Source organism: Leptosomus discolor, chromosome 2 (assembly GCF_034619465.1).
Source record: "Leptosomus discolor isolate bLepDis1 chromosome 2, bLepDis1.hap2, whole genome shotgun sequence".
NCBI classification, from domain to species: Eukaryota; Metazoa; Chordata; class Aves; order Leptosomiformes; family Leptosomidae; genus Leptosomus; species Leptosomus discolor.
This window is the reverse complement of record NC_141392.1, coordinates 38,862,563-38,888,262: the sequence shown is the minus strand read 5'-3', so window position 1 is coordinate 38,888,262 and position 25,700 is coordinate 38,862,563. Positions and strand designations below refer to the sequence as shown.

At 43.6% G+C, this 25,700-nt stretch overlaps 1 protein-coding gene across 1 annotated transcript; it reads left to right on the top strand.

Moving 5' to 3' along the window:
• The first annotated feature begins 10,006 nt into the window (after positions 1 to 10,006).
• SCCPDH (saccharopine dehydrogenase (putative)) lies at positions 10,007 to 19,369 on the top strand. Its single transcript, XM_086460932.1, has 12 exons — positions 10,007 to 10,205; positions 10,405 to 10,517; positions 11,413 to 11,493; positions 11,963 to 12,092; positions 13,610 to 13,659; positions 15,241 to 15,371; positions 15,888 to 16,005; positions 16,411 to 16,530; positions 16,670 to 16,726; positions 17,237 to 17,348; positions 18,177 to 18,258; positions 18,702 to 19,369. The coding sequence occupies exons 1-12, from the start codon at positions 10,007 to 10,009 to the stop codon at positions 18,805 to 18,807; spliced, it is 1,299 nt and encodes a 432-aa protein (XP_086317058.1). The 3' UTR covers positions 18,808 to 19,369.
• Positions 19,370 to 25,700: the final 6,331 nt, after the last annotated feature.

Sequence of the window (25,700 nt, the reverse complement as noted above, 5' to 3'; positions counted from 1 at the left end):
TTTGAATTTAGCTATTCAACCCATAGGTACACGGTAGCTGGTAACTATCTCTGAGCACAGAAAACCAACGCAGCTCACTAGAGGGAGCTCAGACACAGCTGAGCCTGGCAAGGAGCTACTACACCTCACCCTGTTCCTCGCTCTGTGTTTGGTCGGTAGATCTCTGCCGTTGATTAACTCGCAGTTTCTGCGTGGGCAGCTACACCGCCTACATTATGAAAAGTACACTGAGCTTTCGATTGCAGATGATTTGCAAATCAGTACTGAACCGGGTCCAGGGAGCTCTCAAACTTTAATTTGTCAGCACTGGTAAATATTACCAGAATACTTTCTTCAAGAAGATAAAAATGGGTCAGAAGACGTTTGCACCTCCTAGTGCATTCCCTTCCCTTTATTAGATCTTCAGATCCCTGCACCGACATCCTCTGCTGCACATCTTGCTTCTACAAACCAGTGTATCTACCTCAGACGCTCTACTTTCCTGTCTAACTCAGATCCTCACCTTTCACCTCTGCCCATCTACTGCATGCCCCCACCTGATCCACTCACCTGCCTAGAGCACAATGCCCTCATATGTTCTTTCCCATCATCTTTCCTCATTCCACCATCCTGAGGTGTAAGTGCAGGTTCAGGCACCACCTGGGTTACTGCTGGAGGCACTTGGAGAGCAGCAGCTGAATGCACTCCGTACAGCGGTGAGGTTCTGTTGACTAGCTGTCATTGCTGTTGTGACAGTGTTTAATGTTCAGGAAGTAATTAATGAGTAAAGACCTTTATAAACGTGCTTGCCCTGTGGTCAGGCAGTTACCTGCCATCAGGCAGTCCTCCCCACATCACGCAGTTGCTGTTCACATGGAGGTATTTGCTTTTGTTAAGCAAGAGTCAGTGCACGGAATCCACTTGGAATCCACTACTGCTGCAACATAACCTGATTCTTCTGTTAAAAAACACTTGTAAAAAAGTTCATGTGCCACACTTCAGGAGCCTTTTTGCTGGAGAATACCAGCATGAGTTAGAAAAATCATCCAAACCACTTAGGACAGTCTTAGGCACTCTGCTAAAGAGGAGAAGCCACCGAGGGAGTTCAGAGGAGATCAGATTGGGGCCTTTTACCCCTATCACCCTGCACATGTTCAGTGACATAGTGAAAACGGTTGATAAGGTCACTTCATTATTTCTTATGAGTAGAGCAAGCTTTGGTAGGTGACATATAAGATGGTGTTACTAAAGTAAAACCTTAAATAACTGATTCTCAGTCCAGGTTAGACACATTGATGCTATCCCAGAAATTCAGAAAAGTGGGAGAGAATTATCTCTAAGTGAGGCTCTGCCCTGACACAAAGAGATGCAGGGCTCTACACAGGCCTTGCAAAGAGTCGCCTGAGGTGTAGGAGCTATGTCAAGAACTTGGCAAAATATTCTGCACTGCAGATATTCCCCAAGTTGTAGGACCACTTCGTTCTTTAGCATTTCTCAGTTACCAGGACTGCATACTGCTGAGCCGGACAGCGCTATAAAACGAGGGGAATTTGCTGTCTCTGCATTACATTGTGGTTTTGTTCTTTCCATCCTTGGTAAATGCTACATGTGCTGACTGCTCAGCCCTAAACACAGTTCTAAGGCAAGACAGTGTTCTTAAAGCTAAACTTCTGCTTTCTACAGAATGAACAAAAGGATATAGTTGCTTATACTTGTGGCAATTCTCAGAAAGCTTCCTTGGTAAGATGTACTGGTGAGCAGCAGATTTTGCAAAATGTGCCATGTTCCAACATTACAGACACTAGAGATCTGTTAGGATCTTTCCTGTGAGGAAGCTGGAAGACACCTTGCCTTTGTCCGTACTACAGACAGATCAAAATTCCATGGCAGCTATCCTGCGAGAAGCTATAAGGGGCTATTGAATAGCAGCTGCATGGGAGACACAGAAGCAGCAGCTTTGAGGTATTGCTTCTCACCCGTATTTCAGCATAGAAATGCCTCCACAGGGTATGGTGGCTGAGAGCACAGGGCGTTTGGCGTTCTGCTCTCACCCCCAAAACTCTGCAGCAATTCTCCTGCACAAAACATCCACACAGAGCAAGAGCAGCTGCACAAAACTAAATGGTGTTCTCTCTGCTTTCACTTCCTTTCACAGGAGCAAGAGGGAGAAAAGCTCCATCACTGCAACACTTCTTCTCCCATTGTCAGGAATTCCCTTCCCTTCGGTCTTCGACAGTTCATGAGGATGTAGCATGAGTGAGAGAGAGTGGCTTCAAGGGAAGTTAGGATGGCACAAAGGTATTAAAGCTGCCACAGGGTTACAGGGAATAGCTATGTGCTCTGCTTGCAGAATGAGGGAGAGAGAGTTTTGCACTGAGCTGCTATAGTTCCTGGGGTGAAGATCAGAGTTTTGTGAAGGACCATCCTTCCTAACTGTCCTGGTTTGGCTGGGACAGAATCACAGCCCAACCATGCTGGGCAGGCTCAAGCCAACCAGGGCAGCTGACCTGAGTTAGCTAGAGGTGTAGCCCATCCTATAGTGTCATGGTCATTATAAAGGGGGAAGGTTTGCTGAGGAAAGGGACCTCCTGTGGGGTTTCTGCTGGGGTTCCTTCTACTCCTCCTCTGGCTTCTCCTGAGGACTGCTCTCTGGTTGATTGTGACAACTGGATATTCTGTTTGGCTGAGTGTAACTCTGTGTATCTCTGTTGGTATTAGTGGTGTTTCATTAAATCTGTTTCACTTCTGCCCACAGGCCTGCTCCTCTTATCCCGATTCCCCTCCCTTGCTGGTGAGGGGTTGTTGGGTAGTAGAGCAACTGCTACAGTTTAGCTCTGGGTACGAGCTAAATACAGACACTAACCCATAATGCAGAGGAAACGGCCACTGTGGATAGATGGCCTCACACAGGAGCTGTTCAAGACAGTACTGGGAAAAAGAAGTCTTTGGAGGTCAAAAGATGGAATATATTATTAACTCAAAGACAGCTATGTTGCCTTTGAGAACAGTAATACCTGTCCAGTTCTGCTGTGATTTATAAATATGACAAAATTGAGTGGTTGTGATTTTGCCAATGTGTAGACCTGGACAACCTGAGAGTCCTTTGTGCGTTAACAGACAGTATACAGCCTGGAAAGTACTTGAGGATACTCTGCATGAATACTGACAGAGCATTCAAATGCACCTGGGTGTGGGGCCAGGCCTTGACTGGCCCCCAAGAAGTTCTGTAGGCAAGTAAAGTCAGCAGAGCATAGAGAATAACACAGAAACTATGTGTCTTTGCGTGCATGCAGTTCTTGCTAATTAAAGCATACAGGTATTTTCCCTTTATAATGAGCTTGCTTAAATAACATACAACGAATATTTTAAGAACTATTAGACTAAATATAGACACAATGTAACTGAGGGAAAGGTAGCTAGAGAACTTTACAGTTCAATCTAATACTGAAGACTGCAGACAGTAAAGAACAGGTGATCTATCTAGGCATCAGCTTACTCTTGCTGCATTATATGGTTTCCTCACAGTTAACGTTCTGGTGCTTTGTCTCACCTACTTACATGCTCTGTTTCAGATGTCCTGCCCATTGGCGCTCATCAAATCACTGGCATCATTCACCTGTTGACAGCTCCCTTGCCGTGAGGAGTTGGTTGTACTGGTCGCCCTGTCAGCCACGTTTGCTCAGGTGTGCACGTCTTTTTGTATTCCAAGTCCTTCACCTTCCATCCCTAGAAGTTACTTCCTCAGATACTTGCAAAGCATTATCGTGCCTCTAGCTATTTTTAGCTTCATAATGTGTAACTTGAACTCTGGATTCTTCCTGGAAGGTGTCTTCATTCCTTCTCATGGATAATTCATTATATCCTGGATGATTTTCTTGAAACCGTATGCAATTTGTCAGTCTAGTCATTGTACTGGAGTGACTGAGCTGGATTGCAATGTTTTAAATGAGACTTTAAACTGGAGACAGATTTTTATTTCCTTCTATGCAATCTGGTGCTTCTACATAGCTAATACCTCCCACACTTGCCATCCACTGGGCAAAACATGTATCCCCATTTCTTTTAGCATAGCTGTGTTCCAAGTTTTAACTTCTCCAGTATAAATCAGTTTGCATTTTCTGAATCCTTTCAGTTTTAACTTCTTAGCTGCCTTTAAATTATTTCTCTGCAATTACAGGAGAAAGTTTCAAATTTTTAATTGTTGTCATCAAAATGAGCTGTGAGGTAGGGCAGAGCCCTGCAGTACCCAGAAAAAGCATTCTGGCATTTAACTCCTTAAGTCTTAATTTACTGTGTCCCCACTTCTATTAGAATGTTACACTGGTTATTATTTAGTGTCATCAGAAAAATGTGCTCTTCCCCTACATTCTCTTGTTTGGTCTCCATCTACTGAAAAAATTGTCCATCTATCAGTCCCTTCATAACTGTGTTTCAAGTTCAGTGTGAAAAGTGACAACTGCAGTAAATATTGAATGAAGAGCCTGAACTCCGGGGGCAATCACTGACCTCTGCTGTACTTCTGCGGGCCAGTGGTGCCTCCATTTCTTCTTTTAAGAGATCACTTACAGTTGTGTATGAATGGGAATGTGTATATAGCTTATTAAATAATAAAAGGGTGGGATCTGCAGGTGTCATAGGCTACCATTTGTTGTTTTGTAATCTCCCAATTTAGAAATAAGCAAAATAAATGGAAATAACTTTGTTCACTTATTATTTTTATTCGGCTGAGTGTATATATATGTTTACAATGAGGAGGAACAAGGAGAGAAGGGATGGAAAGAATTAACAGGATTGAGGCAGCTCCTGCCCTGAGCCTTGAACAAGAGTAAAGGAAGATAACAGGGAAGTAAACAGGTGCAGACTGTTAGACACGAGAAGAATGCAAGCCTGCAGGACAGCAGCCAATGGGGTTAGCGGTAGTGGCTTGTGGACAATGCCTGTACACCAATCATAGCTTACTTAGTGGCGCATGTACTAGTAGAGAAAAGTATATAATGACGCCGTAACAAACAATAAAGTTCTTCGGTTTATCCCCAATCAGAGTCCGTGCGCCTTAATCCGCCACATTACAATACACACATTACATATATGTATGTATACATACATATTAAGATGATCCTCCACTTTAGGTCACAACAACCCCATGCAGCGCTACAGGTTGGGGGAAGAGCGGCTGGAAAGCTGCCCGGCGGAAAAGGACCTGGGGGTGCTGGTCAACAGCTGGCTGAACATGAGCCAGCCGTGTGCCCAGGTGGCCAAGAAGGCCAACAGCATCCTGGCCTGTGTCAGAACTAGTGTGGCCAGCAGGAGCAGGGAGGTGATCATGCCCCTGTACTCGGCACTGGTGAGGCTGCCCCTCGAATACTGTGGGCAGTTCTGGGCCCCTCACTGCAAGAAAGACATTGAGGTGCTGGAGCGTGTCCAGAGAAGGGCAAAGAAGCTGGTGAAGGGTCTGAAAAACAGGTCTTGTGAGGAGCGGCTGAGGGAACTGTGGTTGTTTAGCTGGAGAAGAGGAGGCTGAGGGGAGACCTTGTCGCGCTCTACAACTACCTGAAAGGAGGTTGTAGTGAGGTGGGTGTTGGTCTCTTCTCCCAAGTAACAAGTGATAGGACAAGAGGAAAGGGCCTCAAGTTGCACCAGGGGAGGTTTAGATTGGCTGTTACGAATAATTTCTTCACTGAAAATGTTGTCAAGCACTGGAACAGGCTGCCCAGGGAAGTGGTGGAGTCCCCATCCCTGGAGGTATTTAAAGCACGTGTAGATGTGGTCCTCAGGGATGCAGTTTAGTGGTGGACTTGGCAGTGCTAGGTTAATGGTTGGACTCAGATGATCTTAAAGGTCTTTTCCAACCCAAACAATTCTATGATTTAATTTTTTTTTCAGAAAGGTTAGGTGATATTTTAATTTTAAAATAAAAATAAGATGAAGCATTAATGAACAGCCACATGTCTCAAGCAACTCTGTTGGATTCTCTGCAGTTTTTAATTTCAAGCTCCTCTTGTTTGTCCCAGTCCAAATGGTTTGGTTTATTACAATTTCTTAAGTTCTGTATGGGGTGGCTTTTTGGAGCCTGTTGCCTCTTGACTATAAAGTAATATTCTGCATAAATTAAGGATAAGATACACCATGGCACTGAGAACTGTGGGCTTTGTTCCAGAAATGTTTGTTCTCACGGTCTTACAGTACTGAGTAACTGTAGCAGGTACATAGGTGCCTGCGTTTTTTTTTTTATCCCTTATGTATTCACCCACATAATTCTTCATACCCTGCAGTGAATTATCCATGCATTGTTCATCAACCTTACTTCCCAACACCTCTGCCTACTCTTATGCTCGATTTTTCTTGTGCTCTATAGTAATGTTTGCAATGATGCAAGCCAGTGATCTTATATCATCCTTTGGGGTACAAGACAATTACCATGTGTTTAAAAAAAAAAAAAAAAAATTGCCTTCATACAGCATTGTGCAATTGATATCACATTGCACTCTTTCTGCTACCTTATTATTATCTTAATTAAAAGTAGTCATGGAACAATATCTGCATTTCCACTCTAATAAACAAAAGGTACCCTGAAGTTATAGATGAGTATAAAAACCTTGACTGCAAAGACTGGTGTCCAAGAAATGTATAAAAATTGATAGGAATGATTTTATCAGAACTCCTACTGTATGAAATGAAGGGACATATAAGTGCTTTTATAAATGCTTACACAGATTCCTCAGATCCTGCCAGAGGCTCCAGGTGGAACAGAAGAAGCTAGTGAAGGGAGGCACACCCCTTTATATAAGGAATTTGAAAAGATACAGCATGTGTGGGTGCACACATGTGCTTTTGTGCTTCTCTGTCCCAAAGAAATTGGCACAGATTTCTAGTAACTGCAGTTAGCCAGACTGCCTCAGTCTAAAATAAATGAGGGTTTAACCGAAGTACGGAAACCTTTAAGTATCTGTATGCTGATATACACAGAAAAAAATAAGTGCCTTCAAATCTGAAAAACAAGATTTTGACAGAAACAGCAATATCTTTTTTTGTGAGCTTCTAAAGATGATTTAGGCAGGAACCTTCTTTGCAGAACCGCACTTGGCAGCAGATCTGGCATTTCTTGTCTTCTTACTGGACAAGGAAAAATTGTAAATCATCCTACTGCTTTCCCACAGAACAATCCTGCGTTGGCGACACTAACTAAGGAGGCAGGTTAACCTTTGCCTTTAGTGAAGAGCACTGCAAGCCTTCCGTTTAAAATCAGAGCCTTGGCATTGCCTCCATGTTTGCTATTTTGAAACCTACCTGTCTACGTGTTAGTTTCACAGGCAGGAATGTAAACTGACTGAGAGACTTTGATTTTTTTTTTTTTTGTTCTTTTTTTTTTTAACCCAGTGAGCTGGAGTGAAACTGGAATGTCTGCAAACAGAATCGTTCCAATCACAGGTCTCTCAAGAAAAAATGAGTTGGAACTACCATAATGATATTTCATGTAAGTGGAAAAAAACCCAAACAGGTTTGCCATGTGTTTTGATGCCCCTCTAGCTGGTTTTCAGCTGTCCCTCTGCAGCTCTGAAAGCCTGATTTCTTGCCTGTGCTGCAATTTACATGGATTATCTTGCTCCAGTATGTGTGTTTTAAAGAAATATAGCTGACACTGAAAGAGTAGATGAAATCTTGAGAGCTGTGGATTGACAAACAGGATAAGTCTGCCCAATTTGGTGTACACTTTCAGTCACTGAGAGGAAACAGGGTTCTCAGCACCGCATACAAGCTTGTCCTTGCCAAGCCACTGCCCAATACCACAATGCAAGGCTTGCCAAATACATATGGCCCAAGAAAGCTTCTGCAGTCCTGATGGTTGAGTCACAGTCACAGGTTTATAAATTGCCTTGTTCTCTGGGAGCGACAGGGGATTAGATGTGAAAAGGGGACAATATGGAAGAGTGAGAAGGTAAGAGAGGCAAGCTTCTGGAGCAAAAGGATGAAGAAAGCAGGCTGAGGAACCCAGCCAGCCCTGCAAGTTATATCAGAATCCCTCTGCAATTTGCAGGCTCCTTACTGTCTCCTGTCACTGAACATTTTTAAATGTTAATGCCAAGGCTGAAGAAACAATGATCTTTGTTAACTTCAAATTGAGGGGAAAATATCTATTGCTTATTGCAATGGGGGGGGGTTTCAAAGTTTTTGCAAAGCAGAAAGGAGAGTGGAAGACCAGACAGTGGCCTCAAAGAAAAGACTTTAAGAATTGGTGGCAGAAGAGAAAAACCGAGTGTAAGAGGAAGGTAGCTCAGAGGAGTTCAACAGTACTATGAGCACAGCTGGGATTTATCCCAGTGTGTAGGAAGGTAGTAAGAGACGAGCTTGACTAATGTGATTTTCGGTGACCTCAAACGCAAGAAACTGGTTTTGTAGGGTTGCTCTGTAAATCAGATCAACAAAATGATCTGGATTAAAAAAGAACACAAAACCCATCTTTGTCCTTCCCTCCCCCACTCTTTGTTTTTTGTTAGACTGAGTTGTTGCACTGATCCAGCTGATAGCGTAGGCCTACAACAGCTGCATCAGCGCTGCTGAAGGAGTTCATGCTGATGCTTAGAAGTGAGGCTCTCCTACTGCCTTGGAGATGAGATGTTTAGAATGTATTCAGGAAGGCCATCAGTCTTCAGTACAAACTTGAGATGGGGAAAGACAGCAGTGACCTGCAAAAGCCTCTGAGGTGGAACAGATCATGAGCTGCAGGTACATCAACAATGTGACACTTGCAGAAAAAAAAAAAAAAGGGCAAATGTTTGGGGCATGTAGAAGCAGGGGTAAATTCTGGCTCATCACAGAACCTTCCCAATTGATTTAGCACTGACAATGTGCATGTGGGGCCTAGCAGTGGACACCATATTTCAAGAAAAATGTAAACCACCTGGAGAGTTCAGAACAAAACAGGAAAAATGTATGTACGAAGTGGCCTGTGTGGAAAGATCAAAAGAATTAGTGCTTTTTAATATAGGGAGGACTGAGGAGATGCACGGAAGTTTCAGCTTTGCAGCATTTTTTTTTGTATGCTCCTCAAGCATTACATCTTTTGCCAATGTCCTCTAGAAACAGGAGAAACAGTATGGGCCTGAAACTGCAAGATATGGAGAGCTAGCTTCTTGTCTCCAGCTGTATGTGTAACAAAGTGCAGGAGGAGATTGTCTGGGGGAACAGTGTGAAAGCATCTGTCACTTGAGGTTTTAAAACAGGTTAGGCATCTGTCAGGAGCGGTTTCAATATGGCAGATGCTCCCTGAGAGAAAGGGCCAGCGAGCAGGATGACACTGCTTTGACTTGCTGTGAGCCTCTGGAACCCAGGTGAGCAGCCTGGCCATGAAAAGCCCAGAAAACACGACCGTACCTCACTGCGCTGTGCGGTCGTGAACGCTTCTTACTGTTGTGGCTTTTCAAGCTCACTGCTGCTCCCCACGGCAACGGGAACTTCAAATTTTGCTTTGTTCTGCTTTTGTTGTTGAGCGTAATGTAAGCATTTGCTGTAGTTGTGGGGGAACCAGTATTAATTTTACTTCTAGGTAATTTGATTTTTGATTTTTGATTAGTAACAGTCCTCAGTTCATCTATGTTACCTGTGCTGAAATGCTGATGGCAACAACTCACACTAATGATACCCACTGTGGGGCCAACAGTGATGGCCTCTACCTACAAATGCTGTTGCTCCAACTCCTGGGCTCCAACGCCTCTTGGCCGTATCCTGGTTCGTTCCATGTGTTCACGGAATGCCGAAAATTCCCCGAGAGCGACCCCTCCCGCCCTCCAGACGCCGGAACGAGGGCACGGGCGGTTCCGGGTCCCCCGGGCCTCAGGCCCCGCGTAGGGGTGCCTGGGGCGGGGCACGGCTACCGCCCGGCAGGCCCACAGCGCCGCGCGCCGCCAACGGCCGCCCCGCGGGCGGGCCTCGCGCACCGCCCCCGCCGGCGAGGGGCGGGGCCTGGGCGGGGCCGCGGGTTACCGGCGAGTGCCTGGCGCCGCCCGGCAGTGCGGCGGTGATTCTCCCCATGGCGGGCGGCGGCGGGGCCGAGCGGCCTTATGAGCTGGTGGTGTTCGGGGCTTCGGGCTTCACCGGCCAGTTCGTGGTGGAGGAGGTGGCGCGCGCGGCGGCCGGCGGGGAGCTGAGCGGCCCCCTGCGCTGGGCCGTGGCCGGGCGGAGCCGGGAGAAGCTGCGGGCGGCGCTGGAGCGGGCGGCCGAGAGGCTGGGTACCGGCAGCGGCTGGGGGCCTTGTGGCGCAGCGCCCTTGTCCGAGGACGGCGCTGGCTGGTGGGAGCCGCCCAGGGGCGGGCGTGAGGGGAAAGGCTGAGGGGCGAAGAGGGGCCGTGGCGGCTTGGCCCGGGGAGGGAGGAGGCGCGGCGGTGGGCGCGGCTGGGCGGTGCGGTGATGGCGATGTCCGGTGCGCAGGGAAGGCGAAGCTCGGGGAGGAGGTCGGCGTGCTCCTGTGCGATGTGGGTGACGCGGCCTCGCTGGCCGCCATGGCGAGGCAGACCCGGCTGGTGCTGAGCTGCGTGGGCCCGGTGAGTGTCGTGATGCGGGCGGGGCTCTCGCGGCGTCCGCCGGGCGCGGCTCCCGGCAGAGCCTGAGCCGGAGTACTGCCGGTCCGCCGGCGCTGCTGGGCTGCCTGCGGCTGGGCTTCTGCTCCGCGGGGCCGGGGGAGCCGCGGCGGCACAGGGAGACCTGCCTCTGGGCTCCGGAATGTAGGCAGCCGTCCAGATGAAACGTAACTTTTTGAAATTGAACCAAAAGTACAGCCGTGTACTATAGTCGGCTGAAGATTTCCCACCACGATTTCTGGTGGTGTAACTCATGGCCAGTTCTCACTGAAATACAGCAGCGTTCTCTGTTGGTTTGGGTTTTATTTAAGCCTTTCACAGGCAGTAGAAGAAACTGATTGTAAAGTGGGGAGGAGTTTTGGGTTGGGCCAAAAGGTTTTAAGTGGTGCTAGGGTTGAAAATAGAGCTGGAAAAGAAGTCCGCAGTCTTGCTGGTTTAAGTTCTTGGCGCCTTTAAAACTGCCAGTGGCAATATTTCCAGCGCATTCAGAGGGGGTCAAAGGATGAGAGCTAGAAGCTGGGTCATGACAACGTCTTTGAAATTAAGTAAATATGCTGATGAGTTCAAAAAGCATAAATTGAGATTAGATATGTTAAATTGGCCTTGGTGATCTTATCTTACGAGAGAAGTAGGGTGTCGTAGTCTGTGCAGCAAACTGTTACCAGTGATGAAGTTTGTTATGCTGTTTCCTTCTCCCCACTTCAAAAAAAATACAGCTACTATTACATTTTTGCTCCACTTAGCAAAATCGCTAGTCACCGGGCGTTTACTTTTATTGTAGATTCATATAGATAAAGTACGTTAGGTGAGTTGTGGTGTGTGGGTTTTATTCTATGTGTGGTGTTCTTTCCTTCTGCAGTATAGATTCTTTGGAGAGCCTGTGGTAGAAGCTTGTGTTGAAAATGGTGCAAGCTACATTGACATCAGTGGAGAGCCCCAGGTATGTGACTGTAGAAAAATGCTACCTTATATTCAGGATCTGTTAAAAGAATGTTTGTTTCACGTTTCCACTAATGTTTTTCAACTTGAAGACAAATTCTGCCTCCTGATCTACAATTTTAAGATGTATTGATTATTTTAAAGTGCATTAATGTGTATTAGCTGTATAGTTTTTTCACTTTTAGACGAGAGCCTCTTAGGTTCTGTCTGGGAATTCTGAATTTTTTGAATTTTGCTTCAAGTCTCAGTTGTGATTCTGCATAGGAATTTTGTGTAGATCATATTTCTTTGCACTGCTGTGACACTTCCGTACCATAAATAAAGAATAATATGTATCTGCCTTAAAAATGCTTGTAAGTGGTTTGAAGTATGTAGGCGGCTATGATATGACAGTAAAGTGCTGATGGCTCATATTGAGTATGGCCAAATACAGAGTTCTCCTTAAAATATTTGTTCTGACTGTGTTTTAGTTCCTGGAAGGAATGTACCTGAAATACAACAAAAAAGCTGCAGAAAAGGGAGTATATGTCATTGGAAGCTGTGGCTTTGACTCGATACCAGCCGATATGGGAGTACTGTACACCAGAGACAAGTTGAAAGGTGACTTATTCAAGTATGACCTTATACTGAAAAAGAAATGCAGATTATGCTTTCACTTAGTTTCCCAAAGCATTAATGCTTATGTGGAAACTCTTTCAGTCTCTCTTTTTGCCCGCCTTTACCAGCTGACCAGTTTCAGCCAAATCTGGCAGGTAAAAATTTTAAAGTGAATCATATTCCCATTAGGTTGGAGAAAATGGGTCGTTAGGTTGAGGAGGGATTCAAGGTAATGTTGCTCACCGAGAGAACAGAACCTTCAGTTGTCAGCAGCAGGGTGTTGAGCCAGCGTGTGGACGCCTCTAGGCAAGCCTCAGCAGCTGCCTCTTGTGCAGTGAGAGCCTTGTAGGGAAGAGACAGTGGGGGCAGGAAGGCTGCGGGAAAGGGAGCTCAACGTAGTGGTTAATCAGGTGTCTGGAGTTTTCTTTGTCTACCACAAGCACTGAGAAGCTGTTGTATGAGTGTAAGTAGTTAGGCAGTGCCATAGAATGCATTTTTCTTTGAGAGCATCTGGACAGTAACTGCAAGAGGATAAATGTATTTGAGAAAAGATTGGAGAGGATTTAATTCTGTGCAAACAGTACTTGATCCTAATCTCAAATGAGAATACTTTGTTCATCAGGTCTGACTTCCAATTGCAAGGGCCGATAAAAGCATCCAAATGTTTTTGCTTTTATGTACTATTAAAACTGCTATTAAGTAGGATTGCTTTACATTGGAGTGTAGCATCAACTTTCAGTTGAAGAAAACTCAACCTGAATCTGATTGGAGGGAGAGGAGATGCATGGAAAGGAGTAACTGGTTGTTCATGGTCTTATAATTTGATGTCTGATCCTTGCTTTGAATAAAGCTGTCTTTTATCTCTTCCTGTATTGACTTCATGGTATTACCGGTTGTCTATCCGGTTGCTCGCTATATTTAAATTTGTCCATACAAGTACAGTTTTGCAATCTCAGAAGAAACTGAGTAAAGCAAAACCAAGCAGAACTTGGAAGAGTTGTTTTGCTGTTCATCACAACTAAGTATTCTTTGCAAAACACAGGCTGTGCTAAAATTAAATGGTTTTGGATATTTTATGGGTTTGGTTTGGTTTTTGGTTGGTGGGTTGTTTTTTTTTGTAGTTCACATCTACCAAAATCCATGAGTCCATCTCAGTTTTCACAGCCTATGTCATCTTTTATTTTGAAGCTTGGAGGAGAACTAAATATGGCTTTTAATATTCTTTTCCTCTTTTTCATTGATTACTTATATTATCTCATTAACTAGAGAAGACAAATGAAAAATCTAATGAACAAAGATAGCAGTGACCCTTATTGCAGTACTTCACATAAGAAATTTGATATATGCTAACTAAAATAGCTGTGAAACTTAATCTTAGTTTATTTTACTTTGAGATAAAGATGTGACTGCCTTTTCAACTAGTAGTGTCAGTGGCCTGCTATTTGTGTCTGCCAGAGCATACTCTGGATTTCTGAAATAATGAGTTTATATGCGAAGTAATGTTTTCTCCTCCCTTAAAGGTACCTTAACTGCTGTTGAAAGTTTCCTGACGGTGAAAACTGGGCCTGAGGTTAGTTGGTTTATACCTTCTTGGAAACTCAGAGATATTTGTGATAACCTCACCGCAGCCTGTTAGAATAACTGTCGTTGCATTAGTTCAGACCAAGGAACAAGCTGGTGGTTCTTTGAGTCTAAGAAATGGGTTCTCTAGGAGCTAGTAAAAGTATCGCAAGCCAACACCCTTTTGTAAGATTAATTTGCATAGGCTGACTGCCTACAGTTTGTTGTGTTAAGCTCTTTCAAGAAATACAGTTTTTGCAAAGATGTGGGAACGATTAATACACAAGTAAATTGTAACGGGTACCTAGTGTGCTGCTAGTAATCCTAATGTTTGGCTGTTTGGTTTTTTTTTTTTTGTTTGGAGGGATGTTTCAGTGGACTTCCATGCATGTAATCATAATACATGTATGTAATAATTGTAATAATGTGTAAAATATGTAATAATGCTAAGGTCGTTGTTAAAATAATGCAATGATGACTCAAACTGAGCCAGTGTTGGTGCCCAACAATAGAACATACTGCTTTTCCTGTCCTGAGCACCCACGTTGACAGATGGGGCCCAAGTCATAGCCTGTTGTTACGAACATACAGAGGAGTGGAGGAGGCCTATGGAATGGGCCAGTAGTATCTGTCTGTTAAAGGACAGGGGATAGTAGTTAATGAGAATGTATGTATCTATGTGTTGGGTATAAAGATGGTTTAAGTATGTAGTACCAGTTGTAAGTGTTGGTAAGAATGCATTTCAGTAATGAGAATTAAATACAATGGGATGGTTAGGGTGTATGGATGGATGGATTAAATTATGTGGGACCTGAGCACAATGCAAATGGCATGGAATAAGGGGTGGGGCTTGTATTGGGTCTGGCTGAGGTGGAGTTAATTTTTCCCATGGCAGCGCTCTAATGCTATGCTTTGTAATGGTAGCTAGAAAGGTGCTGATAACACACCAGTGTTTTGGCTGCTGCCGAGCAGGGCTCACACAGCATCAGGGCTGTCTCTCCAGCATCCCCCCACCTCAGCCAGTGAGCTGGGGGCGGACAAGGTCCTAGGAGCGGACACAGCTAGGACAGTTGACCCAAACTGACCAAAGGGCTGTTCCATACCATATGATGTCTGCTCAGCAATAAAAGGGAAGAGAAAGCCAGAGTGGGGGGGGGGGGGGGGCATTCGTTATTAGGATGTTTGTGTTCTGGAGCAACTGCTGTGTGTGCTGAAGCTCTGCTTCCCAGGAAGTGGCTGGACGTCTCCTGCTGATGGGAAGTAAAGAATAAGTCTTGTTTTCCTTTGCTTCCACGTGTGGCCTTTGTTTTTGCTTTATTAAACTGCCTTTATCTCGACCCATGAGGGGGTTTTTTCCATCTTATTTTCTCACTTCCCTGTTGTAGAGAGGAGGGGAGTGATAGAGTGGCTTGGTGGGCACCTCGCAAAATATAAAAAAATATATTTCAATATATTTTAATGCATATGATCATGATACGTATGTGTAAGAATTGTCATAATGTGTAATGTTTGTAGTAGTTGTAAGGTCATTATTAAAATAATACATGAAACCTTTAAATACTGAATTAATTACTGTTTCATGGTATGTCAGGGTTCTTGTATACATGATGGGACTTGGAAGTCAGCTGTTTATGGCCTTGCGGATCAAGACAACCTGAAGAAGATTCGAAAAAAGATAGGATATGCCCCTGTTCCAGTAGTTGGTGCAAAACTTAAAAGAAGGTATAAGAAGCGTAAGATGTAAAATATACTGTCTTCTAACAGTTCCAATATTTATTGTATAGATTGTTAACCTATTATTAAAGGCTATAAAGATGCATTTAGGACTTTAGTATAATATGAACACATAGATGCTTATCTAGTAGAATTGAAGATAAGTTCAGTTTTACTGATTTGTTCATATTTCACTGAAAAAATAACGTTCCAGCATTTACTGGGTCTCAAAGTTAACTCATTCTAAGAGACTTGTAGTGATGTGGCAAACTTTCTGAGTTTGATTTCAGAATGGAAAAAAGAAATGTGAGGAGAATATTATTTTGCTTATTAAATTCATCCTTGCTGTAGTGCATGCAATTTTGAGTTGAGTGAGGGATAAAATTGGATGTTTTCTTTTCAGTGAAAAGAGACAATGTCATAAAAATGCCTGAGAAAAAGCCAGTATTGGTAGGGCTGTTATGATCAGTTTCTTTCAGCTTGCGTGAACATTTAAACTTTTTTTTTTTTCTTCCCCATTTGCAGAGGACTTGTGTTTTACACTCAGGAATTCAAAGGGTATGCCATTCCATTCATGGGATCTGATGTTTCTGTTGTGAAACGGTCTCAGCGTTACTTGCACACAGAGTTGCAGGAAACACCTGTAAGTTACTGTTACTAGTATACTATGTCCGTATTGCCATTTTCAACAAATCTTTCCTTTATGTCATAACTGTTCTCAGTGCAGATCTGTGTAGCAGGGTTTCTGTAGTTAGGTAAAGTCGTGAACTGTGATATGCTCTTGCTGCCATAAAGATGGAGGCTTGGGAAAGAAGCCTGAAATCTTTCTTTAAACACTCTTGATTACCATGCTTGCTCCCTCGCCATTCAGTAGTTAATGTTGTCTTCTCTTAATGAATTATAAAGTGAAGCATTATTCAAGAGTTGTTAAGACAATTGTTTAAGGCCTTATTTAAACAGCTACCTATTGTATCAAACAAATTGCATTCTAATTTGGGGGTAGATTTATTTTTACAAATTAATTGATGAAAATATGGTTTTGCCTCAGGTGCAGTATGGCGCTTACGTGAACATAGGTGGTCTTGGCTCTGTTATCAAGCTCATGTTTGCTGGCATTTTATTTCTTCTTCTTGTGAAGTTTAGCTTTGGAAGAAACCTTCTGACAAAAGTAAGTGTTCAAAACACAAAATAATTAAGTGTTTGGAGATTTCCCACACACGCCCCCCCCCCGTTTACTGGGTTTTTTTTGTTGTTGTTGTTGTTTTGTCTTTTTTGTGTTTTTTTTTTCCTCCTCTCTTTTTATATAGTACCCAGAATTTTTCTCTGCTGGACGCTTCACAAAGAAAGGACCAACCCAGAAACAGGTAACTGGCTGTTTTCCATCACAGTTATTGAATAAATTTGTTATAGTAATGGTGGAATAGTAATCTAGAGTCAACTGCTTAGTCTCAGCAAAATAATTTCTAAATGCACATTGTATGTGCCTGTTCATAGCTTTGAATATTTAAATAATCGTGCCTTCTGCTATTAGACATCAAAGTATGTGGAACTCATGAGGAAAAAATGGACCATGTTGCTGGATCTGACATAGTTACACGGATGGCTCACAGCACTGGCAGAGGGCGACTGTGTAGCAAAAACCCAGGACTGAAAGCACAAAGAGAATAAATGGACTTTAGAATAATAACAGTTCTCACAAAGTGGAAATGATTAAAAATTTAGATGAGATCATACCTTTTCAGCAGTAACTCAGAATAACTACTCTCATGTTTTGATGGATCATAGTATGTGGCATAATAGATACCTACATTTACTACTTGTGCTTGCCTGATGTGAGTTACTGTTTTGGTGACTGCTTGTCTTGTCCACTACAGTTGGATGGAACCTCTTTCACAATGACTTTTTTTGGTGAGGGTTACAGTGAGGGGCAAGATCCGCAGAATGGCAAACCAAATGTAAAGATCTGCACCGAAGTGAAGGGGCCAGGTATGTACGTTAGGAGCAGGTAACTGCTTTTGCCTCACACTCCCTACTCTGAAATAGGTTTATGGTTCCACTGCTGTTCCTTTCACCCTCAAGGAGCTCTTCCCACAGAGACAAAGCCAACAGCCTTTACAGAGTATTGCCTTGGATACTAGCATTTGTTGTGACCTGTTTTTTTGAAACAGCCAGTTCATTTGTGTTCTTGTCCATCCTCTTTCCTTCTGACTGTCCCAGAGACAATTTTCATTTTGAAGTTGAGTTAAACGGAGCGTGCTTTAAGGGTAGCTTTCAGTTGTTCCAGCCTGGACTTACTACTTGTTTATTTCCAGTCCTCTGTGAGTGAACTTAAACAGATCTGGCATGGTGTCATTTCTAGCTACAACATACTTGTGTTTGGATCATTCCTTGAGGAGAGATGACACCTGAAGTAAAGTTTGGAGACAGCAAGAATATATATTCAGAAAGGAGTTGGTGAAGCATAGCTTCTTTAAATAACTAGAGAGGCAGCTGAATGCAATAGCCTCACTGCAAAAGTCTGAATTTAAGCACAGGGTGGGGAAGGCTCTTCTGTAATAGAGAGCCCGCTGTCACCGTAAGGTTATTGTTGTTCTGTGGTTATTGTATTTGAAGCAGTATTTGTCCAGATTAGATCTCAAGGACTTCACCAGCTACTGGGGATGATTAACAGGTAAAAAAAGCAGTTCTCAAATGGGGAAGGCTGTTGCATTGCCAAAGAGATTATTCTTCAGCATGCTGTAGGTAAGGGCAAGATTATGTTCTGCAGTTCAACACACTGTACATCATTCGTTTGATTGTTTTTTTTTTTGTCAGAGCCTGGCTATGTTGCTACACCAATTGCAATGGTTCAAGCAGCTGTCTCTCTTCTGGAAGATGCAGCTTGTCTGCCTAAACAGTAAGTACTTTCCCATGTGGAACAGCTTGACCTCCCTTCAAGCTACTGTGTGCAAGTTTCTCTTTGAAAATACAGCTCTTGTAACCTTGTGGATCTCTGTGTTACTCAAATGGCTGTGCAAGGGACATCCTTCACCACAAGCTGACAAAGCCACTTGTTCTCCATCTGCCTTTCAATTTGAAAGGATGTAGTCAGTAATGCTTTTGCAACATCTATTGCATCAGTGTCTATATTTTCAGTTAATGGAATGGTTTCTATTGAGTTCACTGGATGCTGAAATGAACCTATGAATATAACCAGCTTGCCAGATTCCTCATCTGCTCTCCTGTGGGACAGAGTGGCTTTTTCTTCCTTGGGCAGGGAAATGCATCTTTGACTTCAAAAAAAGATGTCACTCAATCACTGTAGCACTAATGCTTTTCTCTTTTGATTTTCATTAACAGAGGTGGTGTCTATTCTCCAGGAGCTGCCTTCTCCAAAACAAAACTGATTGATCGCCTGAGCAAATGTGGTGTTGAGTTCTCTGTTATTAGCAAGCCTGAAGTCTGAAGTCAAATGTAACTGTATGAACTAACACCTTTCCTGGGTCTAATTCCAATAAAACTCCTTTGGCTGTAAAAGCCTAATCATAAAATAGTTTCACTGTGCTATCGTTTACAGCAGAAACAGAAGAAAAATTGAGTTAAAAATTACAATACTGTTTGCTATAGTGAGATACCCATAAAGGATATTGAGTTATAACTCACAAGCATATTAAATCGGTGACTTACTGGGTACTACTTCTGAGGTTTGTTTAATCTATTTCATCTAATTTTGAAGTTAACTGCTTAGTGGAACCACTATAGCATCTGCTTCACAATTAACCACAGCCTTCTTGCTTTGCCCCATTCCATAACTGCTAAAAGCAGGCAGGCCCTGGATAACAAGTGCCTTAGCAGGTGAAACCAGTGCGGTTTGGGATACATGCTATTACTTTGTGGTGTTCTCACTCTCAAAGCCATAGTGCCCATAGCAAAATAGAAGAGTAGTTGTTGTTTCTCAGAGTTTAAGGAATATTTTTGTCCTTTTTTTTTTTTTCCCTGGGCTATAATAAAGATCAGCTGACTCTGTACTGTTGCCTTAAGGTATGTTGACTTCCATCCTTACTCACTTGCCTGGAGTGAGCTGTGCTAGAAAAGGTGAGAGGAGAAAGCACCAAGAGTAGGGTTTGGCAATATGGCCACAGCCAGCAGCACAGTGGTTCCTCTCCCCATGGGGCCTGGGCATCTGAGTGGCCCTGCGAGCTGGTGGTGTTCAGAGCCTTGGGCTTCACTGGCCAGTTTGTGGTGGTGTGGGCGGTGGGGAGAGGCTGTGGGCAGCGCTGGAGGGGGTGGCCGAGAGGCTGGGTACTGGCCATGGCTGAGGGCCCTGTGGTGCAGCGCTCTTGTCTGGGGACGGCACTGGCCGGTGGGTGTCAAGTCTGTGCCAGCATGTTGGCAGCTTGGCCCAGGGAGAGGGGAGATGCACTCATGGGCGGGCGGTGTTGGTGAGGGCAGTCTGCAGTGCACCGCGAAGGTGAAGCTTGGGGCAGAGGCTGGTGTGCTGCTGTACAAGGTGGGTGATGCAGCTCATGAAGGGTGCTAAACAGCGGTCCTGGGCAGGGGAAATGGTGCCTGGACACCACACCTCTTTGAAAAGGTGACTGTGAGACCAACTGCTGGTGGCATGCATCGTAGGCGGAGTTGATGTTCTCATTCCCTTGTTCCATTAACCTCTCACTCTGTGCATAAATATCATGGGCACCAGCTTCAAACCATCCACTTAAAAACCTTGCTGTGGGTCTTCTCTAATGTTGAGCTCACCAGGCTTCCTGGTTTTAGGTAGTAAGTCTATTGGCTGAGGAGAGAGAGTTAGTCAAAATTTGTTACTAAAATAAGCAAAAAGATTGTTACACTTAGTAAAGATAGAACAAAAATTAAGACAGACTAGAGCCGAGCACAGCATAGTTATTCTGGCTTTACCATGTTCCCAGAGAGTTCTACTTTCCAGGTAAATTTAATCTACAATGAGAGCTCACATCTATAGACTTAAGATGTTTGCAAAATTCAGAATAAAGGCATTGTTTCCCTCTGCTTGTTATCATTATTAGATGAGTTTAGACAACCTTATTCCAGGAACTGCTAAAACTAATGATGTTTGTTTCCCTGTGTATCCATTTTTTTCCTACCTCCCCTGCCCATTGCATCAAATTTGTCTGAAATCGGCCACATTGGCTCAAAACTAATGAAGAGGAAGGTACAGGGGGATGTAGTTCACGAACAAGTGGCAAATTATATAAACTTTAGAGGGAAAGGTAAAAATTCAATCCTGAGACATACCACCTTCAAAATTCCCTCCCAACTCAAGAGATTACCCATTTTCACTTAGTAATGAGTCCCGTGTCTGCCAATATAAGAGACAGCCCACAAGAGGAGCATAGGAGGGGGAAAAAAAAAAAAGTAAATGAAAATGCTAACTTTCTTCTTGTCCCTTTTTTTTTTTTTTTTTTTCAAAAAGGAGCAGAATACAGAAAGAAGAAAAGTACAAGAGATGGAACGGCTTGGTCAGGGGTAATGGCAGAGCAGCCAGGTAGCTCAAGCAGTAAAGACATGCTGTTAGGTCCACATAGCACTCCCATGCTTCAGCCAATGTGCCCAGAAGGGTCATGTTAAGAGAGCATAAAGGATGATTTTCAAATTGCACTAAACAAACAAACCAAAAATCTACATAGAAAAACTAAGATTTGTTAATACTGAAACAAAGCAAGTTCATTACCTGTTCGTTCTAAATTTCCAGTATACTGGAAATAATCTGTAAAGACAAGTAGTAACGAAAGGGTAAAGTGTGTTTGAAAAAACCCCCTCACAAAGTTAATGGATCATTATCCCGCTGTAAAAATAACACAGGGTACAGGGATCAAAACTTCCCTTCGTCACAAACCATTACATAAGCTTAATTCATGCAGTTAGCTGTCAGATCCACACTGTTCCATCACAACTTTCTTCCCCAGTGTTTCTTCTACCCTCATGTGCATAACTTTTACTGCTGTCTAGGTAGACTCCCTCATAAGCTATGTTTCAATTAGTCATTTTAGTTAAATATTAAGTTATATTAAGCACCTAGGCAGCATTGTAGGAAATTCAAGAAGTTAACAAATGTTAATATTTGATAGCTGGGCATGGTGGTTCAACCAGTATTTATTTTCAAGGCTATTTTAAAATAAGACAAAGCCTGTATTTCTGATTGCTGCAGGAACAGCTGTGGCCATATATATTACCTGCCACAGGGTACATGTAACATGACAGCATTTGCTACATTATGGGGATCAGATCATGTGAGGGTCCCAGTGCCAGCAACGGGTGGGAGCACAGGTCAGGGGGTGAGTTAACCATCAGCAACCAAAGTCAGGTCACAGGTGACAGAGGCCCATGTGTCAGGAAGCAGGGCAGTGAGGGTCTCAGTGCCAGCAGCTGGGCTGGGGACCACAGGCCTGGGGTGTGTGTGTCCAAGGTGCTGGCAAGGGGAGGGAGCAGGTGGGTGTATTTTCCCCAGCCATAAGTGCACGCGTGCATTGCTAGCAGACTTCAGGGCAAGGAGGAGGAAAACCCGTCTTGTCTCAGCTGGAGGCAAGCAAGGGAGCCCAGGGTGGGGGCGGAGACCACAGCTGGGCTTGCAGCTGTGCTGATCTGCTGAGGCTCTGTAAGCGCGGGTGTGCGTGGCAACCAACAGTGACAGCATGCCTCTGGTGTCACACGTGAGCTTCAGTTGCAACAAGCCGGAGGAGGCTTCCGGTGAGCTGCCATCGCGCCAGACGGCGGCTGTTAACGGCAGGGGCCGGTCTCTGGCTGCCTGCGCAGGCAGCCGTCGTGTTGTCGTGCGCATGCGTAGTGCATGCTCAGCGTCAGTACTGGCTGAGCCTGCAGCCGGGAAAGCAGCAGCCACGTCCGCAGGTCTGGGACAGAGACACCCCACGGCTGGGGGGCGTCAGGCTGGGCGCCTGCAGCCCGGAAGGTAGAAGCCCTGGATGAGCAGATTTGTAACGTCCCTTTGCTACGTGGCAGGCACTAGTATCAAACGCTAAGCTTCACAATAATAAACCCACTAACTTCAAAAAGAAACCTGTTTTCTAACAGGTTAAAAGTAAAAATAAAGATCCAGGACATGTCTTTTTTTTTTTTTTTTTCCTCTGCCCAAGAACTACCTATAATAGGAGTAACTCGACTTCAGCTAGGGTTTTGCGTTTCCACACAGACAGGGCAAGCAAGATGGAGAGGAACGAGTTTTCACTGTTGTGTTTATTGCAGGGGCACACAGTGGATAATGTCCAACAGAAACATTCACAAATGGCATTCCTGCGTCATTTCTGTCGGCAGAGCTGGGGCGGCTGGTTAGGGAAAACAAAGTGCTCTTTCTTAAGGGAAACAACACAGGAGTAGATCACAAACAGCCTTCAGTAATCAGGGTGGTATTTCTATAGCCAGAAGGCACTACTGCACGGGAGGGAAGCTTGCTGCTTACAGCAGTGCTAGAATCCACTGGACTACAAGCTGTGCTGCAAGGCTGAAAACATCACTCCTGCTGTATAGGAGATGTATGGCACTATAAAGCTTCTGTACACTATAAAGGTGTACAAAAGAGAGCATTAATTTTCTTTACTGAGGTACTGGAAAGACTTTCTCATCAATACTCTGTGCAGGACTGAAGTTAGGAAGCGTAACAGCTATTAAAGATCAGCTCACTTTATGATAGGTAAAAGATGATCAGTGTTTGAAAAGCTGTTAAAAAAAAAGATTTACTAAAACCTAACATTTTTCTTTCTCATGTTAGGGATCAATTAAATTACACCTGTGACAAATTACCATTTTAGGGTTTATCTGTACATCTAGCTGTACTACATCAACTTTTTTTTCCAACACTATTTTATAGGATCCACTAGGGCTTGTACTGGAAGTTGCTCCATATAATCACAGTGCCTATTTTTGCTAATTTGAAATTAACTGATTCTCTTAAAGGACAGCCTGGAAACATCTTGGAAATAAATGACACATTGCCCTAATCCCACCTGGCCCTGCTTGCTCTTTTCCCTATTCCAGGTGGCTTTGAAGAGCTCTTCACATGTGACGGGCACCAGGCCTGTTTGCACTGTATCCCATCATTGAATAGCTCTATAAAAGGATAAAGTGCACCCTCTTCATTGGTGAGCAAGCAAAAGCATACATAAGCACTACTGTCCAGTAGGAGCACCCCCACTAATAGTTTAAATTATGAATCAAGATTTACAAGCAGACTTGAAAGTAACGAGTTCCAGAATGACAGAAATGTAGACAAAATCTAGATAATGCTTCAAACAAGTAAACTGATAAATGCCAGTCACCTGCATTACACTTACATGAACATTAATAATGGGAGAGAAATTAACTGACCAGTCTACAACTGTATGTTAGCTAAAACTGCTTTTAGTGGGTTCTTTGTATAAAGTCTTACCTGGCCTGCGTAACTGTTGGATCCTGCTGTGGCGAGCAGATACCAGTCTCATCCTTTGGGAAGCCACTATGAGACCAGTAGGCTAGATCAAAGGTTTTCCTGTGGATTCCTAGGGTCACATACGCTTGTGCTGTTGGTGTTCACAGAAATCGCATGCCTACTTCCTGCATCCTTCTCTACTAAAATTACAATTGTAGTATCAATACACAAGCAATCAGTCATTCACTAATAAGTCCTGGTTTAATCTGGATTTCAACCAAGTTCCACAGCACTGCCCACCACACCAATGACTGCTGCGATATAAGCCTGCTCTTGAACCACACAGCCGAGGAGTAAGTGGCCTGAACAGACACATCAGTATGCATAACTTAGGTTTTTCCCCTCTCTCTCACATATTGGTCATCCACACAGCACAGTGCATTGGAAAATGTGTTTTATTTTAGGAACAGCTTTAATTCAAAAGGAACCACAGTACATTTATCTCCAAGCTTATCAAAGAGACTCATTATCTTGACTACTTTGGTGAAAAAAAAAAAAAAAGCATTCCTGGAATGGAAACCTGGAAGTTTTGCACAGAACACAAAAGTACAAACAAAGAAACAACTGCTATCTTATTACTTGAAATTCTATTATTTCATAGTATTTTCAGGTTGGCCTAGACTAATAGGTTACAAGCATTGGCTAACAATTCACAAGAAATTATGGATTGGTTTCTGCCTGTAGCTTGTTTTTTCCCCACCAGAAATCAACTAAGCTATTTACGATGAGTTACATGGGAACTGGTGAAATTGCAGCAAATAAATTTATTGCACTGACAACCCTGAGAGTAGTCTTCCATGAGAGGAAGTTCTGATGGGGGATTAAACTACTTGGTTATCTGCGGCCTTATTTTCACACTGGGCACGTACAAGTATTAAGGCAAATAAACCAAGTACACATGAATCTGTTAATGCTTTGAGCATCAAGTGGCTATCAAAAAAGTAAAATAGATTTGCTTTAATTTTCTTTCATGTTATAACCTGGAAGGAATATGTTCATCAGCCATGGCTGCTAAACATTTGAAGAAAAAAAGTCTTATGAATATTTGTGTTAACCTCTGAGGTAACTCAGGGAACCATTTCTACTGAAACATTTATTTTCTTGACAAATTCTCTTCTAACAACAGCCCTTAGCCTTATTAATATTCATTCTCCCTTCACTACTATCTCCTACTACGTGTTTCCTGGAAATAAAATCTGCCATTACACCTATTTTTCTTCCTGAAAGGTGAGAGTCTGCTATCCCAAGGCAGCCAACATTCCAGAAGAATTTTCTCTGGGGTAGTGGCCCCAAAAATACAGATGCACAATTTACTTTCAGCTTTTAGCTGTCTGACCTTAGATGAAACCAGATGCATCAAAACACCCACCCTTGAGAAATTCTACCTTTTCTTTAATGGGAGAAAACCAGGCACCCCTCAAACAATTACATTTCCTACAGAATAACTTTGGAATTGCTCTAGTGATGAACTGTAACAAGTAGCTCCTGGGAAATTCTCATGTTGCTCGCTGCTCTGTGCCCCCACAGCCTTCTGCATGCACCCAGCCACAGTGATGAATCACCCCTCCTTTCTTTCACAGGCCCCTCATGCCGTTCTCCAGCACCATGAGTATTATCTTCCTCTCAGATACACGTGCAAACACCTGCAATTCTCTGGTAAGACTCCCACCTGCTCAGCCACTCACCCCCAAGCCACTTTAATCTTTTCAAAGGCAGTCTCCTTCCCAATTCATCCTCGCTGCTAAGAAGCGCTGCCCATGCACTAGGTCTTTCTCACCCCTGTTGAAGTGACCTTTTCCACTATATCCTTCACACACTTGTAGCAAGCCTACACAAAACACACCCAAATAAAATCTGTTTTCTCTACTTTATTATAAACCCATCCTGGAGTTGCCATCCTG